This window comes from Balaenoptera physalus, assembly GCF_965194825.1.
Source record: "Balaenoptera physalus genome assembly, chromosome: 7".
Lineage (NCBI taxonomy): Eukaryota > Metazoa > Chordata > Mammalia > Artiodactyla > Balaenopteridae > Balaenoptera > Balaenoptera physalus.
Genome location: NC_138886.1, coordinates 99,460,970 through 99,480,909, shown reverse-complemented (window position 1 = coordinate 99,480,909; position 19,940 = coordinate 99,460,970). Strand labels below are relative to the sequence as shown.

At 37.4% G+C, this 19,940-nt stretch overlaps 1 protein-coding gene across 6 annotated transcripts in view; it reads right to left on the bottom strand.

Annotated features, from left to right (window-relative positions):
- The window catches only part of LOC309665100 (contactin-associated protein-like 3), a 235,150-nt gene that overhangs the window by 77,981 nt on the left and 137,229 nt on the right, over nt 1–19,940 (bottom strand). For 4 of the 6 annotated variants that reach the window (XM_082471237.1, XM_082471238.1, XM_082471239.1 and 1 more), the window contains 5 exons: nt 19,121–19,268; nt 6,410–6,613; nt 5,258–5,433; nt 4,049–4,192; nt 292–553 (listed from right to left, as the gene is read on the bottom strand). In XM_082471237.1, coding sequence (XP_082327363.1) covers nt 292–553; nt 4,049–4,192; nt 5,258–5,433; nt 6,410–6,613; nt 19,121–19,268 — 934 coding nt within the window. The remainder of the gene's footprint in view (nt 1–291; nt 554–4,048; nt 4,193–5,257; nt 5,434–6,409; nt 6,614–19,120; nt 19,269–19,940) is intronic. The other 2 variants (XM_082471241.1, XM_082471242.1) reach the window with 1 other exon arrangement.

Here is a 19,940-nt window from a genome sequence, read left to right as displayed (position 1 = left end):
CCTCCCTCTCCTTCCCCTTTGGTAACCATAAGTTGATAATCATTTATTTTTAAACTTTTTGATAATTATGCTTTGATGTAGGTAAACTTCTGTCACATTGACTGACACACCAACAGCCTAGAGTTACCTATTTCAAAGGAAAAAAGAATTTAGTTCCCTCTAGTAGGATTATGAATATCTCATGGATTCAGTCATTCATTTATTTTAGAGATCACCAATCTTAGGTTTACATGTAAGAAGGTACAGTCATGGCAAATACCTATACACCATCTCAGAGAAGACGTTTATTACCTGCTGTGACGTCCCTTACTGGATGTCCAGGCTGGGAGAGACTCAGCTTGAGTTTTCCATCATTAAGAACAAGGATGAAAGCTCCTGACCTGTGTTGAAACTGACTGGTCAGCAACAGCCCTGCTCTGTTCCACGTTCGAAATTGGAAGATGGCAGACACTTTGTCCTCTCCGGGGGTGCCTGGCAAAGCCAAGTAACTCCTGGAGCTCAGAAAAGTCATGGGGACAGTTTGAGGGTGTGAGCAGGAGAAGGACACATTTCCCTGTGAATACAGTGAAAGAGGCTTTAGGAAGGCATAGGAGGGATGTTTCCATTTCATTGACAACAGATTTTCCAAAATTTACAGAATTTCTTATCAATGATCCAGCAATCTAGGCCTTTAAAAATTAGGCTTCCCCATGAAACTTAAATCCAGATTTACCTTATAGGTCCCTCTAAGCACTGTTCAGCTGGGCAAACCTATTTCTGAGTCTCTTAGAAATTGTCCATCTTCTCCATTTCTCAGCATTTGCAAAGGAATCCCAAGCCACATCTCTCCCAGGCCTAATGCTGGGTGTGGGATACAAGAGTAGAAGAGACAGTTTTCTTCCCTTGAGGTGATAGATGTCTTTATCCAATGTGAAGGCTAGCACCAAGCATAACTTACACCACGAACTTTCTTGTACTTGCCTTGGTTATGTAAATGAGATTATAAGTGTGTCACTCAGGTAACAGATACATCTTACTCTAGGTAGGAGATGCGCTTTTGTGCGTCTGAAGAAAAGGATATGGCCAGGCTGGTCCTGCCATAGGCAGGCTGGTTTTGTCTCCGAAGCTCTCACAAACCAAGTCACCCAGGGCGATCAGTCAGCCTAAGATCTGACCTGCCTAGCAGGTTGTTTTTATTTTTTATATAACTCTGTTTTTAAAGAGACTTTTAATCCCTAGGATACCTCTATTGCTCCAAGAACAAACTATTTTTAATTATAGTGTCTGGATGGGAAGGACTTAATGTAACTCCAACTAAGCTCTCTACAAAAATTTTCCCTGGGATTAAAAAAAATTTCATAAATTTCAGATAGAAGAATAAATGCTCAAACATTGCCCTTTCTCTCCAAAAAATACAATGCAAAGAAAAACAGTGAGGCAGAACTTAACTTACCAGATAGCAAAGCATACTATGAAGTCACTGTAATCAAGTCACTGTGTTATTACTACAGGAATAGACATAGCAGTGGAACAGAATAAGGGACCCACAAAAAGATCTGAGAATATATGTAAAGTAAGTATGTAATGAAATTCAACTATGTGGGCTAAAGTTTGGGTTAGTTACTAAATAGTGTAGGAACAAATGGATATCAATAAGGCAGCATATAAAAATTAAACTTTATCATATATCACATAAAGAATAAATTTCAGACAAAGACTTAATTTTTAAAAAATTAAAAATAAATAGATAAATAAAACCAATTAAAAATTCTTACAAGAAAATCCATGAGACCATGTATAGGTTATAGGATTTTAGAGACATTCCAAAGCTATAAAGAAATACACAGACCTACTGACCACATACAAAGAAAAATATTTATATACTTAACATATCATATAATGTTTAATATAAAATTGATAAATCTGAAAAAATATATGGACTATGAATGACAAAGGACTATCTATCAAATATAAAACTCTTTTATAAATTAACAAAAAGTTAAAAAAATAATAAAATAAAAAATAGGGAAAAGAGTAAGACTGAACAATGATCAGAAAAGCAAATCCAAATGGACAAGAAACAGGTGAAAAGATTATTTAATTCACCAGTAGTCACATAAACATGAAGTAACAATGAGATATTAGTTCATGTTCCTTGAGCTGGCAAGAGTCTAACAGATGTGGAACATGTGGCTGCCTGAGATGTAATGGAAGGGCTCTATCATACGTTGCTGGTGGGGAGTGTCATGTTATAGCTTTTTGGAAGGCAATCCAAACATTTATTAAAATTTAAAACTGTTTCAAACTTTCAACCAAGAAATTCTACTTTTGGAACTTTGTCCCATCAAAATGAAAGCCCCCAGTATCTGAAAACACATGTGCAATTGTGAGCTTATAGTTGTGAAAAAGTAGAGCTAAAGCAGATGCCTTGGGTAGGAAATGACTAGATAAATAATGGTACACTTTCATAATGGAAAGTGACGTAGAAATTCTAACGTGGAACTATTCCTGATAACTGAAAAGAATTCCTACAAGGTATAGTTGAATCAGAAAATCAAGATGGAGAAAAGCTTATATAAAATGATTTTTTTTAAACAATGCCAAATGTGGAGGCATATAAATTCATAAATACATGTGTGAGTATGAGCTTACCTATCTATAGAGGATTCCTTTATAGATTGGTATAATATTATGGACCAAAGAAGGAAGGACAAATGCTAGCTTAGTAACATCTCAGCTTGATGGAGGGACTAGCCATGTGGAAAGAAGGGAGAAAGAAGGAAGAGGAAACCAATCAAAGAGAAAGACATGGACTTCCCTGGTGGTGCAGTGGTTAAGAATCCGCCTGCCAATGCAGGGGACACAGGTTTGATCCCTGGTCCGGGAAGACCCCACATGCCGTGGAGCAACTAAGCCCGTGCACCACAACTACTGAGCCTGCGCTCTAGAGCCCGAAAGCCACAACTACTGAGCTCACGTGCCACAACTACTGAAGCCCATGTGCTCCGCAACAAGAGAAGCCACTGCAATGAGAAGCCCATGCACCGCAATGAAGAGTAGCCCCCGCTCTCGGCAACTAGAGAAAGTCTGCATGTAGCAACAAAGACCCAATGCAGCCAAAAGTAAATACATAAATTAATTAATTAAAAAAAAAAAGACATGGGCTTCCTTGGTGGAGCAGTGGTTAAGAATCCGCCTGCCAATGCAGGGGACACGGGTTCGAGCCCTGGTCCGGGAGGATCCCACATGCTGTGGAGCAACTAAGCCTGTGGACCACAACTACTGAGCTTGCGCTCTAGAGCCCGTGAGCCACAGCTACTGAAGCCCGCGTGCCTAGAGCCCGTGCTCCACAACAAGAGAAGCCACCGCAATGAGAAGCCCGTGCACCGCAACGGAGAGCAGCCCCCGCTTGCCGCAACTAGAGAAAGCCCGCGCCCAGCAACGAAGGCCCAACACAGCCAAAAAAAAAAAAAAAAAAAAAAAAAAAAAGACACTGCATTAAAAAGCTTTATATGATTGTACTTTAACATCTTTGTGAAAGTATTCATCTGTTTCCATACCTATATAAAAATTAAACCAAACATGAACGAAAAAGTACAGTAGGCTCTCTTTATGCCGGGTTCTGCATCCTCGTATTCAACCAACCAGGAAAATATTTAGAGAAAATATTCCAGAAAGGTCCAAAAGGCAAAACTTGAGTTTGCCCTGCACCAGCAACTATTCACATATCATTTGCATTGTATTACAACCATTGTATTACAATGGTTGTATTAGTTACTGTACATTGTACATTGTACAATTGTATTAGTTACTGTAAGTAATCTAGAGTCAATTTAAAGTATGTGGGAGGATGTGCCTAGGTTATATGCAAATGCTGTGCTATTTTATACAAGGGACTTGAGCATTCTTGGATTGCTCCAATAGGGGGGTCCTGGAACCAATCCCCCAAGGATACCTGTACATATGATTTGTACCTTCCCTGCCTTCAGAAGAGGTATATTTTAAAGCTGAATCAATCAAAAAACTTACAGCTCCCTTTTCTCTTGAACTTGCATATAGACTTTCTTACCATGATGAGGACCTGTGGTTTGTGTTTCTTGGACAAATCAATGATATCCACCCCATTATAACAGAGATTTTCAAAGCAGCCATGAAAGTTTTTATGTGGGAACGCCACTGATTTTCTATGTCGAGGAATACCTCCGAAGCTGATCTTAGAAAGAAAAAAATGACATAAATAATATTGTTTAATGATTTTCTGAGTATCTGCTTAAACATGTATGATTAGCAGGTATAGTGACAATTGTCTCAAATCTATTTGGCCTTATTTTACATTATCATGTTAATTTCAAATGAAGCTTCATATGCAGATTTCCCAATGTTTTATTTGTTACATTTAGATAAATAAGTTAAATATCCTTCTTACAATTTGCTGCTCATATGGCTCTGTCATTTTTGTTGATGAAGAATGCTGCATCCTTATGTCCATGGTAAATCTTGATTTGTGTGACAATGCAGCCTACTGTGATGATATTCTACTTTATAAACCAGCCTGTAGGATCCTGGTCTTTGCCATAACTCTGATAGGTTAGAATAATAAAGCCATTGATAATATCATTCAAGACCAGAATCTCCAGCTGGTCTTTGCTGCTGAGGACACTCATACCAAATGAATGTTGAAATCTGGCTTGCTGAGAGATGCACTGAGCAGAACTGGCCGAACAAATGCTGCATTTCAGTGTAGGTTAGACACACATAGGCAACATGCTGCAAATATTGTTAGGCCTTTAAAAATCCCAAGAAACAGTATTCTGAGTTGTGTGCATTTGGTTTTCTTGTTACTTAAAAAATCAGGTTGGAATATACGGTGATTACTTCTCCAAGTTATCCTAGGTAGCTATTCCTGTTTAGGATTGCCCTAAAACACAGAAATCTCCAAGGTAATATTCACAGCCAAACACCAGATGGAATACAGAAGAACTGTGCAAACAATTGCATTTAAAGACGTTCCTTGTTTTATTGGTAGCTCTTCAGGTATAGATTTCCTAAACTTAATGACTATTTACTCTCATGTGAAGACTAACATCTGTAAGGGATAAAATGTCTCAATAGCTCAAGCACGCATCTCCCACTGTGCAATTATCACCCATAGGGAATATTTTACCAGAATTCTGAATTACTAGGAAAGGAAATTTCTCTATGTAGTAGTATTTTCTCTAGAAGGTTACTTCGCATTTAAATGATAAAATCTGTAATATTTAAAAAGTCATTTTCACACCTTATAATCAAGATCCACATAGCTGGACTCTCCCTTTGCCCGAAAATGATGAGTGTGCGTGTCCACGGTGAAGTTGACATCTGTATCAAGGAGCTCAATGAGGACAGAATGCCAGTGCTGGTCGTCCAGCAGGCTGCCCAGCATGAGGGCATCAGGGGAGGGCAGGTTAGCATCGCCTGAAAAGAGAGGAAGGGTAAAGGCCCTGTTCCATCCAGTTCAATACCAAGATTTCTACAATATTTTGAAGTTCAGCACTTCTCACAACAATTACACTTTCCTGACATCCTTTTATCCCATGAACTGGTCAGCTACTTTTATCTTAGTCTTAAATACAATCTTTTTTTGATCTTGAGTAACATATTCCATCTTACTTGTTTTATTATTATTATGCACTGAATTTTCATTTTTCTTGAAAATATTTTCTTTCTAGGACGTCATTCACAAGACTACTTCAAAAATTTACGATAAGCCACTCTTGTCTTTATGATATTATCAGGTTATTTATTGAGCATCTGCTACTGATCTTATACAATTATCAAGCTATAAAACTTTTTACGTAAAGGCGTACTCAAGATACACACATGTTGTTCTTAGTATAGCTCACTTGTAGGTGACCATGTTTCCATCTGCCTGGACAGTTCCGGTCTTCAGAGTAATTATTTATAGGGTCTGCTTTCTTTCTTAAAAGTTTTTTTTTTTTTTTTTTTTAATTTAAAGAAAAGCAGACTGCCACATGCAGTGCCTCATTTGGATGTGTCTGGAGTCTTGGAAGCTTGACTACCCTATGTTCTCCTACAAATGGACCTGGAGAGCTTGTTTGGAGGTTCTAGCAGGGGAGCACAGCTACTCGTATAGCCTTGACTGAAGAACGGTCCTTCTCTATCGGGGAAGGTCGTTCTCTTCGACCGAGCCCGCAGCTTCGGGAGGGACACACATGGAGCAGTGAGGGAGGAAGGGGACACCTGCCTGGACAGCCAGATCAGCCAAATCAACCCTGGCGATCAATGGGGTGACAGATGTCACAGCCAGATCGCCCTCACATCCAAAAGTATTCTGGTTTTAAATTAACTACTTAACTGTGAAAGAATTCATCATAAAAAGATACTTTCGTCTAAATAGTATTTCCAAAAACACCACCTTGTAATTTTTTACCTGAATTAAGGAATAAGATGAGTTTTCCTTTAACTAACTCCAGGGTGATATGTTTACCATTTGGTCCTTCTCTGTGGAGTAGAATCCCATTGTTCTCTCTGGTTTTAAATTTCAAAGAAATAACTTCTTTTGTTGGATTCATGGATTTCTGATTAAATGTGTACAGCAAGGAACTTTTCCCATCAAAATGAACCATCTCAGATCCTACAGTGGAAGACATTAAAAAGTGGTCTAAGTATAATATATTCTTATTAGTGCATTGAAATGTGTAAGTCAACATACACATACACATACATAGCATATCTCTGGTTTGTTTAATGCAGGGGGAAAAAACTCTACTGCCAATTTTCTCTTGACACTGGTAGTTGATATATCTAAACTCCACTCTTAATCTTTTCTGACATTGTCCCCAAAATGTATCATCTAGAAATACTTTCGTTGAATAATTCTAATTGCTCCTGTCTTTTATTGGCCTATTTTTATCCTGTAAATATTAAAGATCATGAAAAAAGCTGAAGTCAATCTCCCTTGAATAAAGTCTCCTTGCATGTTTAACAATCATTCAACATTTCTGTTTTTCTGAAGTTATAATAGTTCTCACACACTGGTAAGAGGTAAAATACCAGTGTCACTCAATGTAAATGGCTTAATTGTTTCTGAACAAGCAGCTTTGACTTTTAACAATTTCCACATAAGCAGTCACTTTGATATACTTTTGTCTGTCCATAAAAGACACACATAAAGACTCCAGACATACTAAATACTACTCTAAACTCATATTAAAATGTCTTCAGTTAACAGGATGTATTTTTCTCCCAACATTTTGGCCCAGTGACAGCACAAAAGGGCACACCTATTTTGTGTTGTACCTTAAGCATACTATGAAAATTCTTCTGGTGCAGCAGGCCATTGCTACACTGCTGCCATGTTCTCTCGACTTTCTGACAGTGTCTTATCTTTCCAACTATCAAGGTCACTTGCACTCAGTTTATATTAAGTAGTTATATTTTATCATTAGTATAAAAAAGACAGTGAAACCAACTGAAGACAGAACAAGATGCACACAAAGTCATTTTTATTACCCAGAAAAATCTCATATTTTTCCTATTTCACAAGTAAAAAGAAAAGACATAATTGTCCTTTAATTAATAATACATTTGTGTCATAAATAAAGGTCTAAGAGAAAGCCAATAAAATATGAAGTTGATGTCTTTCAAGCCAATGATAGGATGTTGTTTATTTAATTTCACAAAAAGTTGTGACTAATGTATACTTGGACCTGCATTTTATTGAGATTAACTAAAATATTTCCAGAAAACCCTTTATGTTCACAACTTAGAAGAATCATCCATTTTATGCAGCTACCTTTTGAAAATTCAGAAGTTTGATTCACATACATAGTGTAAAATATATAAACACTGCACTCTGTCTATAAGTTGTGTAAGCAAATAATTATTCTTCATTGCATAATAAACATGCCTGATAAAAACATAACTCTGTCAAATTCAAATGATGTCCCTTAGAGTATTAGATGACAAACTAATGAAAACTTGATAATAAAGAGTTTAAATGCTTTCACATTCTTGCAGTACAGTTTATGTGTCACTGAAAGGCAATGATAATAATTAAGGCTTATTACTGCAGTTAGCTAATAAATTTTTTTCCGTAAATGATTTTGCCAGGGTTATTTTGATCGAATAATTTTTGTCCTCATCTTCCCTGTTGCTCTTTTGCTTTGTAATAGTAATATTGATCTTCTTGGGATCAGAATCTCCTGGAGTGTTTGTTAAACACAGATTGCTGGGCACCATCTCAGAGTCTCTGTCTAACCAGGTTTGGGGTGGGACCTGAGAATTTGCATTTCTAACAAGTCCCCTAGTGATGTTGATACTGCCTGTCTGTGACTATATTTTGAGAACCACTGTTCTAAAGCACCTAAATTATATTCCCTGGAATATTCCCCTCAAGCAAAATGGAGTAGTGAAACATTTATTAGGTGATAGAAACGCAAAAGAATGGCCTTAAAAAACCTCTTTTGTCCTAATGTTTTGACTTTCCTTCTAATGTGATCACTAACACTTGTACCTAGAACAATTAACCACATGTGAGTCATCAAATTATATCTTATGAGGCAGGTTCAACATGTATTTTGACAGATTTTTTAAGCCTAAAGTGACTAAATTATAATATAGATAGGTAGCCAAATGAGTAAAGCAAAACCACTTAAAAATAATGTACTTTGTAACAGTCCTGAGATTTTAACTAAAATCTTAAATGAGAATAAACTTAAGCTCAATTCAAGAGGTTTAATAGAGATAGATAAAATTCAGGAATTGCTTTTAGAAGTCTGGAATGTTAAGCTTCCCATATCCCTCTGCAGCCTGTTATTGTACAGTCCCATAAGCTAATTTTTAAAGATTTGTTGAAAAACGAGCTTAAAAACCAAGAGTAGGTGGCAGAGAGCACATGTGCCTGCAAAGCCTAAAATATTTGCTGGCCAGTCCTTTACAGAAGAAGTTTGCCATCCCCCAATCTGCAGAACCATCCAGTGATGGTTGATGTGCTTGGTTTTTGATTGTTAAGCAGTAAGAATGAGCTCACAACCAGACATTTTGCAATCTTTCTATGATTGAAAAATCGAAAACCCTATTTTATATAGGAAATCACAAATTTCATTATTGTTTTTGACCTTCGTGTTGCATAATTCAATACACCTTGTGGCTATTCTTGAATATATATTTTATAAGGTAAAGAATAGGTCAATACTTCAGATCCTGGCTACATATTTTTTGTATAATATTAAAGATTGGTTTCTATATAGACAGTCTTCCATAGCTTCAAATTCTACTTTGGCAAGCATTTTGCTTTGGCGTAATATAGTTTTGTTATTAAAAGACCATTTTCTTTCCATCCTCCCTCTCCCCCAACCCCAACCCAATTTCCATCCATTCCACAAGTACAGTTTTATTTTCAGTTGATATTGATGTAGCACCTTCTAAGTATCACAAACTCTGCTGGATGCTGGGATAAAACATGGCCAGACATGGCCCAGCCTTCCTGGAGCTGATGGTTCTTCCCTCACTTTCTCACTTCTACTGTCGTGAAAATACATATTGCACCTGTGATATCCTAGTGTCTTATTGTGGGTTGCTAGGAAACTACAGTGACAAGGAAATAGCTTACAGCCTAGGATGGAAGTAGGAGAAAGAAAGGCTCTTCTCTAGTGAAAATGTTTGAAAAGAATGCAAAATATCAAGGTAATCTAGGTATCGTATCATCACACAATACCCTTCACATAAAATTTACACAGTCATCGGAAAGTAGCCAACAATGCTTCAAAAAATGGGCTACACTGTTAATCAAGAAGCTCTCCAGTTAAGCCCACACAATAAATAAGAATATGCATTATCATAAGATGATTTCTAACAGGAATGTTTAGATTGGAAAGTCAATTATAGGCCTCATCATAGAGAATCCATTTTATAAAATGTCATTTACTTACAAATGTTCATAAAGTAACCCGAATACTTGAAAACAAATTGGCAAGTCAATAAATACAATTAAAAAAAAATTAGCCCTATTTACTCAAACATGATTTGTAAAAGCAATAGATTAAAAAATGTAAATTAAAAAAATATACTCATATTTTGGGATAGAGAGTATTTTGCTCAGTAGGTTATCAGCAGTGAGCTCTCCAACTGTGGATGGCGGAGAGCCCCAGGTGGCCCCCTTTGAGTTTAATCTCCACTAAGTAGAGGCTTCCTTGACCCTCATATCATTGACCATGGAGTGACCTAGAGAAGCCAACTTTCAAGTCTCAGAGGTCACTGGTAATGAATGCTAAGGTGACCTTTTTTCTATCGGTCCACTAGCATGAGATATTTGCTATTGGACTGTTGTAAGAACAAATAAAATTTTATATGTCCATAATTAATACAAATAATCCATCATATTTATTTGAATGCAACCACCAAAATAATGCATTAAACTACCACTTAGCAACATACTTAACTTTTATAAGAAACCCGCATGAAAAATGTTCTTGTATGTAATTCAACTATTTAAATAATTGGGGTACTTGACACAGAAGTCACTTATTATGCACTGAAATAGGAAGCGATAGTTTCCCCTATTGTAAGAGTACAGAACCTACATTCTAAAAAGAGTAGCAGGAAATGTGATACTTAGTTGAAAGTAGAAAGTGTTTTTCCAATTTTATGTGATTTTAATTTATAATCATTAGTTTTATTAACTGAGGTTATATTTTGATAACTGCATCACTAACAATATTATTAAAGTAAACCCCACACATACTTGTCAGTTAGGGAAGGAAATCTATTTTACCAGTAGTGAGACTAAATTTGTGCTGATATATTTACAGCCTCTGGATCTGTTCCCACAAATAGCCCTGCATAACACAGAGTAGTAGCTCAGAGAAAGGACTATGGAGTTGTCCTATAAGGGTTTGAATACTGGTTCTATAGTGGAAAACTTACTTAACCTCTCTGTGTCTCAGTTTCCTCAGCTGTAAAAGGATAAAGAAGTCTCTCCCACATAACACTAATATGATTATTAAACAACTTAATATCTATACAGTGTGTAGAGCAGTGCCTGAAACATGGCAAGTCCACAATGGACATTAGCTACATGATTATTGTTAGAGCAGTAGGCAAAGAAAAGGAGGTGCAACAACAGTTAAAACTGCATTTATGACTTCTGCTTCTGACCAAGATGGAGTAACAGGGGCCAGATTTACTCTCTCACTTGAAGCAACCAAAAAGGAAATAACATAAAACAATAGTTTTCAAGATATTTGACTTCAAGCAATAAAGGAGAGTGATGTTGCAGAGAAGAGAGACAGACAAGATAAGCCCTACAACTCCTTGGGGCACTGCATTAGAGAGTTTCCATCTCACAGAGCAGGAAGGAGAAACTGGGGCAAAGCCCAGCAGATTCCCTGAGTAGAGGAGACAGAGTCAAAAGCCTGGTAAGAACAAAGCATGTGAAGTCCATAGGCAGAGGTTGGAGAGGAAAAAATGAACACTGGTGATCTGCAATACACCCCTCTTGAGCTTTCAGCAAAGCACTGATCAGTGTATGCAAGTAAGGAAACTCATCAATGCTGGGAAAAGAACCATCTGAAAGGATTAATTGGGAAATAGTGCTAACATGCACATGGGGTTGGGAATAGTGCCCATTCATATCATCCAGACTGGAAACCTCATAGTTCACTGTCCTTGGTTAGAGTACTCAGAAGGGTCTTACCTCAGTAGTGAGCCCTAGACTAAACACTGCTCTAGTGTGAGCTAACGAATTTTAAAAGCAAGACCTAAAAGGATCAAATCCCCTTCAATTCAATGTTTCCTGAACAAAGCTCAAGCATATAAGAATACAAAAATATACAATAAGCTAAAAATCAAAATGTCTGGCATTTAATTGAAAATTTCCAGGCATACAAAAAAGTATGACTCATATTGAGGAAAAAAAATCAATTGAAACTTACACAGAATTGACACAGATTATTATTAGCAAAGAAAGACAATAAGGTAGTTATTATAACATCCATCCATATGTTCAACAAGTCAAATGGATACACAAAAGATACTAAAATTTGAAAATTTCCATGTCTGAGGTGAAAAAATACACTGTATGGGATTACTGGCAGGTTAAACACTGCAGAAGAAGAAATTAGTGAACTTGAAGCCAGCAATAGAAATATTCTGAAAGGAAATAAAAGGGAAAAATGGTAATTTAAGAAAATAAATAAAACATCAGTGAGGTGTGTGACAAAACAAAATCAAGCAACCTAATATGTGCTTTAACTCATATATGTGGTAACTGAGTCCCTTAAGAAGAAGAGACCGGGGACGTTAGAAAAAATATTTGAAGAAAAAATGACTGAAACTTCCCAAATCTGATGAAAACTATACAACCACCAATCCAAATAGCCTAATGAACTCCAAACATGAGAAACAGAATAAAACAAAATGAAAGACCATCAGAAACAAATTGCTCAAAACCTTAAAAGCAGCTAGAGAAAAAAAGATATGTCACACTCGTAGAAACATAGACACAGATGGCTGCAAATTTCTCACCAGAAGAAAAGCAAGTGAAAAAACAGCAGAGCAATATTTTGAAAGTACTAAATGAAAAAATGTCACCCTAGAATTCTATATTGTGTGAAAACAATTTACAAAAATGAAGGTGAAATAACAACTTTTTTCAGACATACAAAATTTGAAAGAATTTCTCACCAGCAGATCCACACTACAAGCAAAATTAAAGGAAGTCTTTGAGGCAGAAGGAAAAGGATACATGGAAATATGGATTAATACAAAGGAATGAAGAATACCAGAATTTACAAGGAAATTATCATGTAGATTTTAAATGTCTTTTAAAAATAATTGAAAGGGTGAGCCTTCTAAAATGGCTGATTGAGAAGCCCGGCAAATCCTACCTCTCAAAAGCAATGATAAAACTTGAAAAAAAAATGTTAAGGATAACAACTGAAGGACACTGGAAACTGACCACAGACATACAACAGATCTAGAAGCATACATTCAAGAAAATCTACTGAACCTCAATAAGGACAGTGGGAATCTGTGTTCTTTCAGCTAGAGGCTGCTCCACCCCCAGCCCCTCGGCACTGAACTTCTACCAGGGCTGCGTAGCCAAGCACATGGAAAATTCCTTCCCAAGGGACACTGCCAACAACAGCTATCTCAGTGACAAGCAATAAGGGAAGGCCAACATTGCAGCCAGCCTGAGAGTTCAATGCTGTTGGGGGTAAAGCACTGACAGGCTGACCAGCCAGACACTTAACAAATTTAGAGGAATTTGGAGGAACCAAATTTGTACTAGCGGTCAGGGACTACATCTCTGAGGAAGAGATATTTAAGTGGAGACCTGAATGATGGGATGTGGACAGACAGGTGAAAAACTTGGGAAGAAGCATTTCAAGCCAAGTAAACCACTTACGCAAAGAAAAGAGTTTGTTGGCAAGTCTTGAGTTGCATTATGTGGGTGAGTTGAGTTGGAGAGATTTGAGATTACTTAGGGTATAATTTGGAGAGAGCATATTCAGAATTTGCTATTCTTTAGATGTGTAGGGACACATGTGTCAAAGGTGACTCCCATGTCTCTAGTGTAAGTTCCCGTGAATGATGGAATCATTAGCCAAGACCAGGAAAACTAGAAGAAGAATAGGTTAAGGGGTGGGGTGAATCAGGTCAAGAAAGCAATTTGAAACTCACTAAGTTTTATGTACTTGTGAAAGAACAATGTTCCTGATAAGAGATTGATTCCGTTTTCTTAATAATTGGTCCTATTGTCCAACTCTGAGGTTTTTCAAACATCACAGGTCATTTCAGGATTAAAATTCTGGTAACAAATTATAACATTTTAAATGCCTAGAAGTTATTCCTTTAGACTAATTTAGTTACTATAACCCACTTTGTTCTGCTGCACTTTATTAGGTGTGTATTGGTATGTCTTTCAATATTTACTTTCAGCAAAAGCCTTACATGTATTCCTTTAGAGGCAATAATTTGGGAGGTGATTTAAAATAAATCAGTGAGTAATTGTGTAATAACTTTAATTGAAATTAAATAAATTAAAATAGCACTAAACAAATGTCTATTATATACAAAAATATGAGAGGCTGTTCTGTTTCATATGATTTTAGGGTTAATATTATTTTAACTTTAATATTTTTCTACTTAATATCAGATAAAACCATAAGGCTATATTATCAAAGTTTAGCAAAATTTATCGTTTTTACCCTTAGATAAAAATCTATCTTCTATTTATACTTGAACATAAATTGAGAATGAGAAACCTATGCCCAAGTTTAGCTGGTCTACAAAATATCCACATTTCCCCTCACCTGCACTGGCTCCTTAGCACCTGGAGGACAGAAATTGTGCCTTACTCTTTTATTCAGTGGGGGGCCTTGAATGGGGTTAAAGTTCTGTAAACACGTACTGAATTGAACTGACACTTTTTCTAATTGAGTTTGAGTATTTTCTACTGTTGCCATAATTGGAATGGATAATACAGATCAGTGTTCTCTCATATGACTAAAGACCATTATTAACTTCCAGAGTTTTTCTTTGTCATGGTGACTATTTCTCCTTTCATCCTATGTTCTTCTGTCCCTATTAATGCATTTTCAAAACTGAAATCTACTTAGAGCAGAACCAGTACTGAACAGAAGGAAGTTCCATATGCAGACTTTTCTCTTGATATTCTCCCTAAATATTTCAAAATACACATTATTCTTATAGAATGTTAACAACAGATTTATAAATATTGACACATGTTGATGTTGTTATATAAAACCTACATTTTTTTCACTGCAACAGTCTATGTATTCTTTTTTTTTTTTTAATTGGAGTATAATTGCTTTACAAAGTTGTGTTAGTTTCTGCTATACAATGAAGTGAATCAGCTATATGTATACATATATCCCCTCCCTCTTGGACCTCCCTCCCCACTGCCATCCCATCCATCTAGGTCATCACAGAGCACCGAGCTGAGCTCCCTGTGCTATATAGCAGGCTTCCACTAGCTATCTATTTTACACATGGTAGTGTATTTATGTCAAACCTAATCTCCCAGTTCATCCCACCCTCTCTTTCCCTCCCTGTGTCCACATGTCTGTTCTCCACGTCTGTGTGTCTATTCTTGCTCTGCAAACAGGTTCATCTGTACCACTTTTCTAGATTCCACATATATGCGTTAATATGCGATATTTGTTTTTCTCTTTCTTACTTACTTCACTCTGTATGACAGACTCTAGGTCCATCCACATCTCTACAAATGACCCAATTTCATTCCTTTTTATGACTGAGTAATATTTCATTGTATATATGTACCACATCTTCTTTATCCATTCATCCGTCAGTGGACATTTAGGTTGTTTCCATGTCCTGGCTATTGTAAATAGTGCGGCAATGAACACTGGGGTACGTGTGACTTTTTGAATTATGGTTTTCTCAGGGTGTATGCCCAGTAGTGGGATTGCTGGTTCATATGGCAGTTCTATTTTTAGTTTTTTAAGGAACCTCCATACTGTTCTCCACAGTGGCTGTATCAATTTACATTCCCACCAACAGTACAAGAGGGTTCCCTTCTCTCCACACTGTCTCCAGCATTTGTTGTTTGTAGATTTTTTGATGATGGCCATTCTGACCAGTGTGATGTGATACCTTATTGTAGTTTTGATTTGCATTTCTCTAACAATTAGTGATGTTGAGCATCTTTTCATGTGCCTCTTGGCCATCTGTAAGTCTTCCTTGGAGAAATGTCGAGTTCTTCCGCCCATTTTTGGATTAGGTTGTTTGTTTTTTTGATATTGAGCTGCCTGAGCTGTTTGTATATTTTGCAGTTTAATCCTTTGTCTGTTACTTCGTTTGCAAATATTTTCTCCCATTCTGAGGGTTGTCTTTTCATCTTGTTTATGGTTTCATTTGCTGTGCAAAAGCTTTTAAGTTTAATTCGGCCCCATTTGCTTATTTTTGTTTTTATTTTCATTACTCTAGGACGTGGGTCAAAAAAGATCTTGCTGTGATTTATGTATTCTTTTAAATAAACACAAGATTTTAAAACAGGCAATTATATGTTCTATTCCTTTCTTCTATTCCCTCTTAACCAATTTGATTTTCAATGCCTGATTTGACACAGGACTAGAGTGCCACATGGATGACTGGTAGACCCCCACGGGGCTTACCATTCTGTGCCTATCTAGTCCACGTTTCTAACAATTTATGCACTCTTTCTCTCCTTTCTTCCCTACTCCTTTCCTGTCTTCCTTCCTTCCCTCTCTTATTCAAACTATAAACACAGTGATAAACATAAAATTACATTACAGTAGTGGGGCTAATACAACACAATATGACAAAGGAACACTTGAGAATGACACGGAGCACGAACATGGGGAGACAAAGTAGATGGCAGAAAAGAAGGGACAGAAGAGACCCAAAAGATGACTAACAACCTCGTTAAAGAAATGAGGGTGGAACTGGGGATAATTATCCAGATGTGCGGGGCTTCAGATACCTGTGTCAAGGATGTCAACTTGGAATTGGTCACAGTATGTAAATGTTGTTGAAAACTTAAGAAAGTGGATTAAAACTCAAACAGAAACCCTTTTAGAGTGGAATACAAAGCCTAGAACAAGTACATAGGGAATGTTGACATTGGATGGAGGGGACTGCTAGAGAGGGGCAGGGCGAGGGAAAGTGAGGAACCCCATGCCAGACACTAGCCTTGGTATGCAGGTCAGCAGGGGCTCTAAGAAGACCCCATGCACTCCATTTCTACTCTAGAAATGGGGGAAGGGCTTTTCAGTTAGTGAAAATATATATGCCAAGCCAAGAAGACATGAAAATCTGCAATTTTTACAGGAATAGTAAATATCATTGTAAATGGAATGTAAAGAGATGAAACTGGAAAGAGAAGTCGCATATAAGAGACATTAAATGCCAAGATAAGCAATTTGGACATTCTCTCACTATCAACAGAGCAGTGGAAATACACATCAAAAAAGATAATAATTATCACTTTTTGAGCTGTAAACTATATCACACTAAATTACTGCCAAAAATAAAAATGCAAAGTGCTGCACTTGAATAATTATTAATAATAAGAATGAAGACAAAACAGAGCCACTACTATTGAGGAATGTATTTTGTGCTGCTTTACAAATAGTGGTGATTATTTTCCGTTTGCATTTTTATGCTAGGAGTCCCTTATGCCCAACAGCTCGTGTTTGCTCAATTTAGGATGCACACAGGTTCCATGACAGCTGTACAGCCAACTGGCCCTTCAGGGGATCAGACACGCAGCTTTGATCTTCCTGGTACCGACCTCTAACCCAAGAAACTAGAGTAATATCTCCTCACGAAGAATGTCAAGCTAATGGCAAATCCCCATCAAACAGCACGTTCTGCTTTGAATTCAGTAAACCTCAAGTTATTTCCAGAGTAATGGGAAAAGGAGACACTAATTTCATGGGATCAAAGAGAAACACTAAATATCAGGTGTCCTAGCCATTGCAGCAGTGAGCACACCAAAAGATCCCAGAAACAAAAGAATGAAAGTTAATGATCAATGGAAAGAGGGAAAATAGATTCATAGCAATGCAACACGATCTATGCTAAATGTTCCATGGACTCATAAATACTAGAGAGCTGAGGCGGGGTTAGGAAGCAGAGCCAAAGTGGGATAGGTCATTAGGAAGGGGTATGAAACAGAGGCTGAAGGTGACCCTTGAATATGGGATGGGTGGCTTGGTGAGACTCACCTCCAGAACCACCCATTGTCTGTTGGGTTACCAAAGTGGACATGATACCATTGCTATTCAACAACTCATGTCCACCCCTATCCCTGTACCACGAGAACACTAAATTCCTGCTCCCACAATTTATATATGCTATTTCTTCCTACAAGCACCATCCCTGCCTCCTGTCTCACTGCCCATGCCCTCTACTTTGAAAACCGACTGCTGGAAAGGTTCCTTTTCTCACCCAACTGACTGAATACTCTATTCCCCATGCCCCATGTTCATGTTACAGCATTTTATATTTGTTTTGTACAATTTTATGACTTCTCATAAAATCCTGACAAAGAAATAAATAATTTTAGAAGCATCCCCCACATCCAATACAGTTCTCTGCAAAAAAATAAATTCATATATGACAAGTGAGGGAATAAAGAAATCAATGTCTGAAGAGTATGGTAGTTATGAAAACAAAATTAGGAAAAAAGACAGATAGTTTTAAATCTTAGATTCAATATGTAATAGCTCCAGAAACTTCTTAATTTCTCCAAGGTTCAGTTTCTTCTTTCTCTGAAGCAGTGAGATTACTACTATACTGAATTCATTTGGTTGGTGTGGGAGTTGAATGAGAAAATGTCTGTAGGAGGTAGGATCTGACACATTAAATATCCTGTATACGGTAGATCTTATGGTTACACTTTTCTGCAAAGTTAATGGTCTGATCAGGTACAGAATGAGGTGTGACCAAAAACCCAAGATGTTCCCATCCAACTTATTCTTTGGGTTATTCTCCAGTTTTCTAGAATATTGTTTTTTATATTAATTTTTTCATTTTGTGTTAATTTAAGAAATACCAGTATATTCTGGACCTTCAAAATGGCAGCTGTAGAGTTGATCCCCTATATATGTCACTGAATGCTTTTATGGTCACGTTTATGCTCACATTGGCTGCCAGCTCTTTTACTTTTATCATCAGTGGGGAAAAGAGGGAAGACATAATACATAAATGATGTTCAAAAGAAGGTTCCACAGCGATGCAAGTAAAGTAGAGGGAAAAGTGAGTCATCATGGGGAACAGGGAACACGCACTCACCTGTGTTCCCACAGGAGGATCATCCCAGTGTCAGAAGACGGCACCATCAATCACAATATGTAACTGTTCTTGATTTGAACTTTGTTCATTTTATGAACTGCCTGCTATGAAACAGATATTCTGCTAAGCTCTGCGAATCTAAGATTCTAGGGCTCATTTCAGGTCCTCCTCTGAATTCAACCTTAAAATAACTATAATATTATCAAGACTTTCCATAAACCCAGTTCTACATGCACAGGTATTTAAAAGGTTGAAGAAGTCAAGTTCAGTTTTCAATTTGGTGTTTAGAACACATCACTCCGTCATCGATTTCCATCGGGGAATAAACACCACTTACTGTATGCACATCCATACACTTCAATCCTCATCCCAATCCTGCCCTTGGGATTCCAGGTTAAGGGGAGGAAGCGCAGGAATCTGGCTTCGAAGGGAGGCTGGAGTCTGTAGTGCACCACGCTGTCTGCATTTGTGTTTCCTGGGAAACCCTGGGAGAAAATGGAGAAGGCGTCAGTGTGTCTGCAGAATATCGTCTTCCTATTGTCACCTCACATGCTAATGAGCGATCAATGCTTCATTTTGTTAATATGCAAATGGATGTTTGCTTTCGAGAAACTCTGCTAACATTTAAGAGGGATGTGACAACCTCTCTTCAATGCCTGGATTAGTGACCATCATCTAAATTTTCCTTATTTGCAGGGTAGTTTAAGTTTCAATGGCAAAATTAAACCAGCTATAAACCTGCTACTTTTGAAGGCTTGCTTTTAGAAAGTTACTCATCCCTTAAATCATTTCCTAACCTCCAAGCAATCAAGACACTCACAAGCAACCTCACATCCAGGACAATCAAGCACAATGGTAACCTGCAGGTTTTGCAATAAGAATCCTAGATACAAAAATTTGAGATCTAGGGGGGAACCTGATCAGTGTTCTAGTTCAAAACCTGTAACTTATAAATGCAAAACTCAAGCCTGAGAAAATGAAAAGATTCTGTGGAGGCAGGACAGCTATTATCCAGCATGGCCAGGACAAGATCCTGGGGCTTCGGATTTCAATCCCTGTGTTCATTGTGTGTTGTCAGGCTGCCCCAAGTCATCAGCATTTAGGGGGTGCTTGGGAGAAACACATCAATGCCACCTGCTACAAGACAGAGGTGTGCT